The sequence below is a fragment of the Phallusia mammillata genome, chromosome 3 (genome assembly GCF_965637545.1).
Source record: "Phallusia mammillata chromosome 3, kaPhaMamm4.hap1.1, whole genome shotgun sequence".
NCBI lineage: Eukaryota > Metazoa > Chordata > Ascidiacea > Phlebobranchia > Ascidiidae > Phallusia > Phallusia mammillata.
Window position 1 is genome coordinate 21,314,371 of NC_137254.1, and position 10,975 is coordinate 21,325,345.

The following is a 10,975-nucleotide window of genomic DNA, read 5'->3' on the forward strand; positions in this document are numbered from 1 at the left end:
CTAATTTTACGTTTGTTTGCTAAAATAATTTTTAAATTGAATCAAGTTGTGATGCTAAGTTATTTTGTAACGTTGGGACACTAATACACTATAGCAGCGTGGTCCAACTGCAGGCCCGCGGGCCAATTGTGGCCCGCGAGATAATTTTGTTGGCCCGCGAAAGTCCCAATATTTCAATGACAACTATAAGTTTTGTTTTCAATAATTCAATGTTTTCAAAGTGTGAGGATTAACACACACTAAATACTGCAAAATCTTCTATTGTGACGCATGACAAGGCATTGTTATGTAATAAAGGGTTCTGCTTCCACAAACCGTTCGGGGGCATTTTTGCGCGTGAGTGGAAACTGAATGTTTTTGACAGCTTCTACTTACTTATCTATAGATGAAAAAGGTGTATAGTTACCCTAGAGTCAAAATCAAACAAAGGTCAAATCAACCTCCATTGCAGTTGTTTCAAACTATAAACGTAATGTAAAACATTTTTGCTTGATTTACCACATTTTAATTGATTTCATACAAAATGTTTCAATGGTAAAACTCACCACCGACAATAAAAAAACATCCGGATGCTTTGAGTTTCGTCGCATCACCCTTACATCCACTGAGCGCAAGAAAAAAACCCGTCGTCATTAGTAACAACGCCACGAGCATTAAGACAAATGTTGCGATGTTGGCAGTGGAAAAACTTTCTAAAAACAAGAACTGTGTCATTTAAAATACATGAAGAAAAAACCCTGGTACTTTCCTTCTGTTCAGTAAAATAAAATACTGGAATTTGCGGACAGGAATTAATTCGAAACAGGCAAGTTAAGCTAAGGTAAAACTTAATAGGCTTTTGAGTAAGTTTTTGGAATAGCAATTTTACCATGCACAAAAAATGTTTATTTTAGATTGTATGGAAAAGTCACAAATCAAGCTCATGCAATCACGTTATGTTTGTTTACCACGAATGTCAGTAATTTAAAGCAATTATAAGACTAATAACAACACACTTATTTAATTTAAACACACTAATTACAATGGGTTAGACAAAAATTAAACAAAAAAATATTTTACTATTTACGGAGGCCACGATTTCTGCAGTTAAGCTCAAAACAAATTTTGACTTAATAGTGACTCTGGCTCGCGTAAATGCAACGCTTTGCCATTTACGATTTACCCACATTCTTACTTACCGATTGGATAAACAGCACATGTAACATCAATAAAGTTACAAGCATAAAACAGTCCACTTTGTGTGTACGCTTGTATTCGAACCCATCCTGGACTGAACGTTCCAACCAGAATAAGACAGAATGCGATTATAGTCAGTCCCAATCCCGTTTTGTTTGTTGTATTCATTTCGTTTATGATATTGTAGTAAGAAAGAAAGTTTAACTAATATCTGTTATGAAAAAAGCATTGTTTTACTCAAACATTTGTTTTACTCAAACATACTTTTACGACGTACACGGGACATCAGCTTGTAATTATAGATAAATAATTTCGATCACACGAACCTATAAGTTACTTTCTAAAACATGATCTAAATTTAATCTTGTTGTTAATGTAAACTCATTTATGACATTTAAAATCATGCTTCTATTATGTTAGCAAAACAAAACGCATATAAGTCTATATCATCGCATGTTCAAGACTATAAATGACGGTTGCGTATAAAAAACGCTAAAACCTTGTTTGGGTCTTAGTTGTTAGCAAAATTAGCGACATTCATTAAATTAAAATTGCAAATTCAATTCTACGAAAATTGTGAATTTAATCCTTTACTGCAAAAATCATTTAAGTCTACTGCGGCCAAAAATGTAACTTTAGGCATTTCTTTTAAACAATCATAAAGTTCCGTTTTCAGGCGAAAGGTGCCGAAACCGAAGTTTCGAGAAAGCTGCAGGCGAAACTTTTATCGCTACTTCTAATGCAGCTTTGATAAACACAACTTCCTAAAAACTCGAAAATCTGTTTATTTCCTTTAACTTTCTGAATTACTTCACAACGTCAATAGTATCTCGTTCGTTATTGTAGATAATATGACTGAGGTCGGACGCTAAACTATCACGAGACTATTAAGTATAAGTACAGTAAATGCGCTTTTGGTCTAACCAAGCGAATCAGATTAACATTTACTCATCGAACTTCCCATAGGTCTATTGCGTGTACGTCGCACATCCTATGCGATGACATTATATATCCTCCCGCAGTTAACGTATATTTGACGCACACGTATCGTGGTCACGTGACCCGTTAAAGAGCGTCAAGCGAGCTTGCGCCTTCGGGCGTTAAATTTTTCGGTAAAGCTGGAAAACTCGCAGAAAACACGTCGCCGCAAAGAACGTGACCTTTTATGCTTACTCACGTTGACCAAATTCTTGAAACGATGACATGCACTTTATCGGTTGTTTCCAACCTATATAAATTTGTGCACTATTTAACTAATCGTAACAATTGTTTTTGTCAAAACGTCTGCGAAATAAAATGTAAATGTTATGCACAGTATCTGTCGCAGTAATATTAAGCATGTTACTGTCCACGATCACTGAGTCAAAACTGTTTCAGTAAATAATAATTAAGTAGCAAATGCTTCTGACTCAAAATCAGTAGACACGAGGTTGTTAATCGAGGTATATATTTTACCTATGCAGCATCATCAGTTCTAGACACTCGTGTTTACTGACTTTGAGTGAGAAGCATTTGCTTCTTCATTATCATTTTCCAAAATAAATGTTCCCGTTTTATTCTACATCACTGGCATTTTTTGACAAAGGAATATAAACATATTGCCCCAATTGGTGAAAACCTGCACTTTTGAGTGTGGTTTTCAAATAAAAACCTAACATGCCCAAAGTATCTCTCTGCACCGCATCGTATTGTCATGTGTAAAGCCATTTAGTTGCAATGCTGTAATTTCATGATGAAAAGTTTAATGTAGTGCGGACTTTCCCTTTTGGCCGATGACGGAGTTTCATATGCTGCATTACATTGTACTGTGTGCTTTTTTAAATTGTCTAAAGACGGTACAACGTGACTTATATGGGTTGTTTACAGTTAACAGCAGTTTAATGGTGTTGCAACTGCATGCTATTGCCAATTAATGCTCACATTTTTTTAGCTCAATTTTGCACACCCATATAAAGTTCGTTTTTTATTGTAACGCAAAAAGAATTTATACACAGGGTGACATTTAAGTAAGTTTTCTTTTAAGTTGAACAGTTTAAAGTGACGAAAGTAAGGAAAAATACATGAAAACATGTTTATTGCAGGTTCAAACATTACGCATAACACCTTGATCAAAAATAATTGTATAGAAAGCTAAAGCTTTGCAATAAATAAAGCGATAAATAGAAATGTAATTAAGAAATGATGGTATTTGTGTTATTGCAATATATGTAGTCTGACAGGACACTCGCATATGTTTACATTATAAATATGCTCAATAAAATGCATTGAATTTTTGAACTTTCTCATTTTAGTTCATTTAAGCCTCGGTTGTCTTCGAGCTGTGAACAGTGAGAGCTCCACCAATAATTGCGAAAACTCCGCCAATCCATGCCATCCAATAACCATAAAAGTATATTTGAACAATCGCGCTAGCAAGCAGGGCATGAGCTGGCAGAGTTAAACCGGTAAAGACGCCAACAGCTATTAGAGTGAATATACCTGTAAAATCAAAACAAAAAAAATAACTGGTTAAAAAAGGAACATTTTGGGTAAGTGTCTTGTGTTTATTCTGCTTGGTGAAAAAAATCCGTAGCGACACAATTGCATGCACTATATCATTTACAAATCCGGAAACAGTTGCGCGGTAAAACGCTAAACCACAAGAGCGCAATTAGTGGATCATGACTAAATGCGCTGCTAAAATAGCGTTAAAAAGCGTTATATGACGCGAGACTATAAGAACATGAGATCAGTGTTATAGGTAAACAATTTTTGTACAAAAAATTTCAAACAAAAATTGTTTATATTTCGCAAGTCGAGTATGAAGAGTTTTTAAACTTTCCTAATAGTGCGTTTTATCCAGCCACAGAGAAATGTCTGGTCTATAAGTTGGGCGCAAAACGCAGGTACAATTAGTAGGCTACAAGATATCATTTACTGCTACAACTTAATTAATAATTGACGCTCAGTGATAAATCCTATAAAAAACGCTGATCATTTAAAATAACAGCCGTTTAAATTTATGCCCTGTGTTTATGTTATGTTTGTCACTCAGTACACGTAAAAACATGTTTGTTCAGTTTTTGTGGATAAAACGCCGTAAAACGCGATAATGGTGGTCACGTCGAATCGTTTGCTATACCAGTCATAACAATGCAACTGTTTACACTTGTTTTAATTGTCAATTATTTCGGGCTATTCAATACCGATTAGTCATAAAGCAATATGGTTGTTGTTTTAACGCATAAAACGTATCGGGCCTATACAGGAAACGGCTTGTTTCTGTCTGATACTAATACTTAAATTAATCTATTCGGCATCAGTAATCGAAACCGAAGTTGTGTTGACATATTGCTATGTACATTTTAGCGACATATGTTTAATGCCTTACAATGCACAACATGTCGACATGATATGTGAACTAATAAGTGAACGTGATAGTTAATGGAAGTGACTGCAAAAGGAAGACCTCTACATGATTACTGATTGTCTGAATAATTATTATACAACATATTATAGTTTGTTTCAAACTTTCCCAATTCGCAAAGCAATAACCAACTGTTATTCGATTACTTGTTCAATCATAGTACATCAGGCTTATTAAAGGCGTCATACCGAATAAACCGGTCTCCCAAGCATTTCCATATGGCGAGCAGCGAGGAACAGGCTAAAAAAGTCTCGTTATGATCACTTACCACCAGCAATAAAAAGTCCACCGGCTGTTTTCAACTTTGACCCATCACCCCTACATCCAATGATGGCAAGGAAAAATCCCGGCAGCATCAATACAACTGCTAGTATCATCAAAGCAAATGTTATAATGTAGGGAACTGGAAAAACACTCGCTAAAAATGTAAAAAACAAAAAAGTAAATGTCTTGAAGTGGTAAAACTAATATTCAGATATATATTTGATCTAATCGTGGTCATAAATAAATAAAAACAATAATAATGCTTATCGGCTTGCTATAGTTCGAACAGGAGAAAATTCTGAAAAATCCTAACAAAATCTTCCAAAATCTAAACCGAAAGGTCAAAAAACACTGCATCCTAAATTTATGAACAACAACCAGGCGGTATACTTTATCACTAGTAATATTTAACAGGGAATTAATGCTTTAACAATACCACAATGGTACCATGACTGTAATACAGAGTAAGTTTAAATGACTATCTTTAACTTACCGGCCGAATATACATTGCACCCAAAACCTGGAAGACAAGCATAAAAAAGACCGCCTGCAGCACTGCCCAATTGAATCCACCCTGGGCTAAATGTGGCAACGAGAACCAACAGAAATGCCAATACAATGAATCCTACTCCCACTTTTCCCGTTGTATTCATTTTGTTCAGGTGTATCTCGGTTAAAAGGTTATGTGTATTTAATACAAATCTGTAAGAGAATAGAAAATGATTTTTAAATACAACATATGCCATACACTATAACATAGGTAATGGGGCATAATGCAATTTTCCATTAACTCGGAAATACCGTTAGCGAAACCGTTCCGAGTAACAAAATTTCGTTCCAAAATGAACAATTTCGTTTCGGAACGAAAATTTTGTTCCGAATTTTGTTCCAAGTTACAAAAATTTCTGGTATGTCGTAACGAAAATTTTTGAACAGAAAAACATCGTTAAATTGGGGGTAACAAAAAATTTTGTTACCGTATTTTTTTGTTTATTAGATGGCGACAAAGAGAATTTTTTAAGCATATTTTAAACATTTTGTGTTTTAAATCTGCACATACATGGTGAAACCATACAAATTGAATCTCGTTCCAAAAAGTGTTACCTGTCACAAAATTTTGATACAAAATTGTTAATTGGAAGAAATTACGTTACAAAACTATTAGGTGGAACAAAATTTTGTTACGGAAAAGTGTCAGCTGGAACTAAAATGTGTTAGAAAAGGTATCTGTTAGCAGAAAATTTGGTCACGGAAAAGTGTTAGTTGGAACAAAATTTTGTTGCGAAAAGTATTAGCTGGAAACATACTTTAAGTTTCAAAATCATCGGTTTCAAATAAATTGAGTTCGCAAAAAGCTATAGCTGTAACAAAATTTTGTTACGGAAAAGTGTTAGTAGGAACAAAATTGTTACGAAAAGTGTTAGTTGGAACAAAATTGTTACGAATACTGTTAGTTGGAACAAAATTTTGTTACGAAAAGTGTTAGTTGGAACAAAATTTTGTTACGAAAAGTGTTAGTTGTAACAAAATTTTGTTACGAAAAGTGTTAGCTGTAACAAAATTTTGTTACGGAAAAGTGTTAGTTGGAACAAAATTGTTACGAAAAGTGTTAGTTGGAACAAAATTTTGTTACGGAAAAGTGTTAGCCGTAACAAAAAAGTGTTAGTTTGAAACATACTTTAAGTTGCGAAAATCATCGGTTTTCAATCAATTTAGCTCGCAAAACGCTAGATATCTAAGGAAATTTGTTACGAAAAAGTGTTAGATGGAACAAAATTTTGAGGCAACAAGTGTTAGTTGAAAGAAAATTTTGTTACGAAAAGTGTTAGCTGGAACAAAATTTTGTTACGAAAAGTGTTAGCTGGAACAAAATTTTGTTACGAAAAGTGTTAGCTGGAACAAAATTTTGTTACGAAAAGTGTTAGTTGGAACAAAATTGTTACGAAAAGTGTTAGTTGGAACAAAATTCTGTTACAAAAAGTGTTAGTTTGAAACATACTTTAAGTTGCAAAAATCATCGGTTTCAAATAAATTGAGTTCGCAAAAAGCTATAGCTGTAACAAAATTTTGTTACGGAAAAGTGTTAGTAGGAACAAAATTGTTACGAAAAGTGTTAATTGGAACAAAATTGTTACGAATACTGTTAGTTGGAACAAAATTTTGTTACGAAAAGTGTTAGTTGGAACAAAATTTTGTTACGAAAAGTGTTAGTTGTAACAAAATTTTGTTACGAAAAGTGTTAGCTGTAACAAAATTTTGTTACGGAAAAGTGTTAGTTGGAACAAAATTGTTACGAAAAGTGTTAGTTGGAACAAAATTTTGTTACGGAAAAGTGTTAGCCGTAACAAAAAAGTGTTAGTTTGAAACATACTTTAAGTTGCGAAAATCATCGGTTTTCAATCAATTTAGCTCGCAAAACGCTAGATATCTAAGGAAATTTGTTACGAAAAAGTGTTAGATGGAACAAAATTTTGAGGCAACAAGTGTTAGTTGAAAGAAAATTTTGTTACGAAAAGTGTTAGCTGGAACAAAATTTTGTTACGAAAAGTGTTAGCTGGAACAAAATTTTGTTACGAAAAGTGTTAGTTGGAACAAAATTGTTACGAAAAGTGTTAGTTGGAACAAAATTCTGTTACAAAAAGGGTTAGTTTGAAACATACTTTAAGTTGCAAAAATCATCGGTTTCAAATAAATTGAGTTCGCAAAAAGCTATAGCTGTAACAAAATTTTGTTACGGAAAAGTGTTAGTTGGAACAAAATTGTTACGAAAAGTGTTAGTTGGAACAAAATTGTTACGAAAAGTGTTAGCCGTAACAAAAAAGTGTTAGTTTGAAACATACTTTAAGTTGCGAAAATCATCGGTTTTCAATCAATTTAGCTCGCAAAACGCTAGATATCTAAGGAAATTTGTTACGAAAAAGTGTTAGTTGGAACAAAATTTTGTTACGAAAAGTGTTAGTTGGAACAAAATTTTGTTACGAAAAGTGTTAGCTGTAACAAAATTTTGTTACGGAAAAGTGTTAGTTGGAACAAAATTGTTACGAAAAGTGTTAATTGGAACAAAATTTTGTTACGGAAAAGTGTTAGCCGTAACAAAAAAGTGTTAGTTTGAAACATACTTTAAGTTGCGAAAATCATCGGTTTTCAATCAATTTAGCTCGCAAAACGCTAGATATCTAAGTAAATTTGTTACGAAAAAGTGTTAGATGGAACAAAATTTTGAGGCAACAAGTGTTAGTTGAAAAAAAATTTTGTTACGAAAAGTGTTAGCTGGAACAAAATTTTGTTACGAAAAGTGTTAGTTGGAACAAAATTGTTACGAAAAGTGTTAGTGGGAACAAAATTTTGTTACGGAAAAGTGTTAGCCGTAACAAAAATTTGTTACGAAAAGTGTTAGCTGTAACAAAATTTTGTTACGAAAAGTGTTAGTTTGAAACATACTTTAAGTTGCGAAAATCATCGGTTTTCAATCAATTTAGCTCGCAAAACGCTAGATCTCTAAGGAAATTTGTTACGAAAAATTGTTAGATGGAACAAAATTTTGAGGCAACAAGTGTTAGTTGAAAGAAAATTTTGTTGCGAAAAGTGTTAGCTGGAACAAAATTTTGTTACGGAAAGTGTTAGCTGTAACAAAATTTTGTTACGAAAAGTGTTAGTTTGAAACATACTTTAAGTTGCGAAAATAATCGGTTTTCAATAGATTTAGCTCGCAAAACGCTAAAGCTCTAAGAAAATTTGTTACGTAAAAGTGTTAGTTGGAACAAAATTTTGAGGCAACAAGTGTTAATTGGAACAAAATTTTGTTACAAAAAGGGTTAGTTTGAAACATACTTTAAGTTCATCGGTTTTAAACGAAAAATCATCGGTTTTAAACGAATTTAGCTCGCAAAAAGCTTTAGCCGTAACAAAATTTTGTTACGGAAAGTGTTAGTTGGAACAAAATTTTGTTACGAAAAGTGTTAGCTGGAACAAAATTTTTACGAAAAGTGTTAGTTGGAACAAAATTTTGTTACGGAAAAGTGTTAGCCGTAACAAAAATTTGTTACGAAAAGTGTTAGTTGGAACAAAATTTTGAGGCAACAAGTGTTAATTGGAACAAAATTTTGTTACGAAATGTGTTAGATGGAACCAAATTTTGTTACGAAAAGTGTTAGTTGAAACATGCTTTACGTTGCAAAACACATCGGTTTTGAATAAATTTAGCTCGCAAAAAGCTAAAGCTCTAAGAAAATTTGTTACGGAAAAGCGTTGGTTGGAACAAAGTTTGGTTACAAAAAGATATAGTTGGAACAAAATTTCTTTACGAAAAGTGTTAGCTGGAAAAAAATTTTGTTACGAAAAGTGTTAGTTAAACAAAATTCTGTTACAAAAATTTTTATTTGGAACAAAATTTTGTTACACAAACTGTTAGGTGGAACAAAATTTTGTTACGAAAAGTGTTAGTTTGAAACATACTTTAAGTTGCGAAAATCATCGGTTTCAAATAAAATGAGTTCGCAAAAAGCTATAGCTGTAAGAAAATTTTGTTACGGTGGTAGATGGAACAAAATTTTGTTACGAAAAGTGTTAGCTGTAAGAAAATTTTGTTACAGGAACTGTTAGCTTCAACCATCCTATAAGTTGTTGAAACATGCTTTACGTTGCAAAACACATCGGTTTTGAATAAATTTAGCTCGCAAAAAGCTTTAGCCGTAAGAATAGTTTGTTACGGAAAAGTGTTAGCTGGAAAAAAAATTGTTACGAAAAGTACTATTTGAAAAGGAGTTTTGTTACGAAAAGTCTTTGCAAACACGCTAGACCGCACGAGACTGAATACGTAATTCACATGTTAAACTGCCACCAACTCCAATTGACAGAAAGAACAAATAATTTTTGCAACAGCTTTGTAGTTTCCTGATTTTGCCGCTGCTATCTAGCTTACTCAGCAAAAGCGTCAGGTTATCAAAATCGTTGCTTAAGAAGGGGGAACAGATTCTCAAGGAATGAACGCCTTTCTAAAGCGATAATTCTACTGTTAAGTTGCGCAATGTCACGAATGCACTAAAGTTGGTCACTGTAGAAGGCATAAATTGTGGCAGTCGCAAATTCCGTGTACCCTAATAACATAACTCGATTAACATCGATCTAATGTTTGGGACAAAACTATTACGTATTTGGCAGGTCGAAACAATACAAATGCAAAAACAGTTTGATATCCAAGAAATTGCAACCAGCATTCTGGCCGGAACGTAACTTTCCGATTGTTAGCGCATAAAACTCCTTATTAAACCCTTGTTACGTCACAATTTGCGATTAGATAACAAGCGAATACAAGAGTTTGAAGGCTCAGGGCTTTGAGATAACGACTCCCTGTTATCAGCGGTAAACGTAAACGATTTGGGCCTATTTAATTTACGCAAAACTTTTTGAAAAGGGGGGGGGGTCCGGATTTATTATCACAATAATTTACAACTTGATGAACAGATTGAGTTGCACAATAAAGATCAGTTTTAATGTTTATTACGTCATAATCTATATTGTGATGCTTTTACTAGCTGTTTTATCGTATTGTTTGCACACAATAGGCCTACAAAAAGACTGACGCATATGACTGCTAGGCTGGTAACACTCTTTTCAGTAACACAACATCTGTTTCGGGCAATTTGAAAATGAAAAGTTTTGGCAAAGGAGATATAATTACATCACGGCCGCCAGTACATATATTCTAATGTGGCCGTACGGCCGCAGATTGCACAGCCTTGACTGAAAGTTTGAGGAACGGTTTAATTACTATCGTTTCTATTCATAACATAAGAATTTGTATTTACAAATTAAATTTAGCTAAATGTCTGTTTAAATAATAGCTTTGAAAAGTAAGAAACATTTAGTATAATCAACCAGTGAAAACCGTTTGAATTTATGTCAAACCGTTCGTGTTTTATAACCGAAAGTTGCTTGTCTGTATGTCAGCGCGCCTTAATTTTAACGGTCGTTCCTTGCGAATAATGAGCATGTACGCTTCTGAATTCCGATTCACTCATTGGAATGACCTGAAACCTTGTATGCTCCATCTGACTTCAATTTGTAGATGACTAGTGAAAACCGTTTGAATTTATGTCAAACCGTTCGTGTTTTATAACCGAAAAGTCT

The 10,975-nt window shown here is 33.6% G+C and overlaps 1 protein-coding gene across 1 annotated transcript; it reads right to left on the reverse strand.

The window, feature by feature from the left end:
• Nucleotides 1-3,177: 3,177 nt before the first annotated feature.
• LOC145219197 (uncharacterized) lies at nt 3,178-5,541 on the reverse strand. Its single transcript, XM_080086592.1, has 3 exons — nt 5,340-5,541; nt 4,851-5,000; nt 3,178-3,654 (listed from the first exon to the last, which is right to left on the reverse strand). Exons 1-3 carry the CDS (start codon nt 5,497-5,499, stop codon nt 3,473-3,475), a joined length of 492 nt encoding a protein of 163 aa, XP_079942718.1. The 5' UTR covers nt 5,500-5,541; the 3' UTR covers nt 3,178-3,472.
• Between the last annotated feature and the right edge of the window lie 5,434 nt (nt 5,542-10,975).

Excerpts from the sequence above, each read along its gene's own strand:
- LOC145219197 (XM_080086592.1), bottom strand. The coding sequence starts at position 5,499 with ATGAATACAACGGGAAAAGTGGGAGTAGGATTCATTGTATTGGCATTT. Across the intron at positions 5,001-5,339 it reads GTGCAATGTATATTCGGCCG|CGAGTGTTTTTCCAGTTCCC; the intron begins GTAAGTTAAAGA and ends TTACATTTTTAG. Across the intron at positions 3,655-4,850 it reads TGGACTTTTTATTGCTGGTG|GTATATTCACTCTAATAGCT; the intron begins GTAAGTGATCAT and ends TTGATTTTACAG.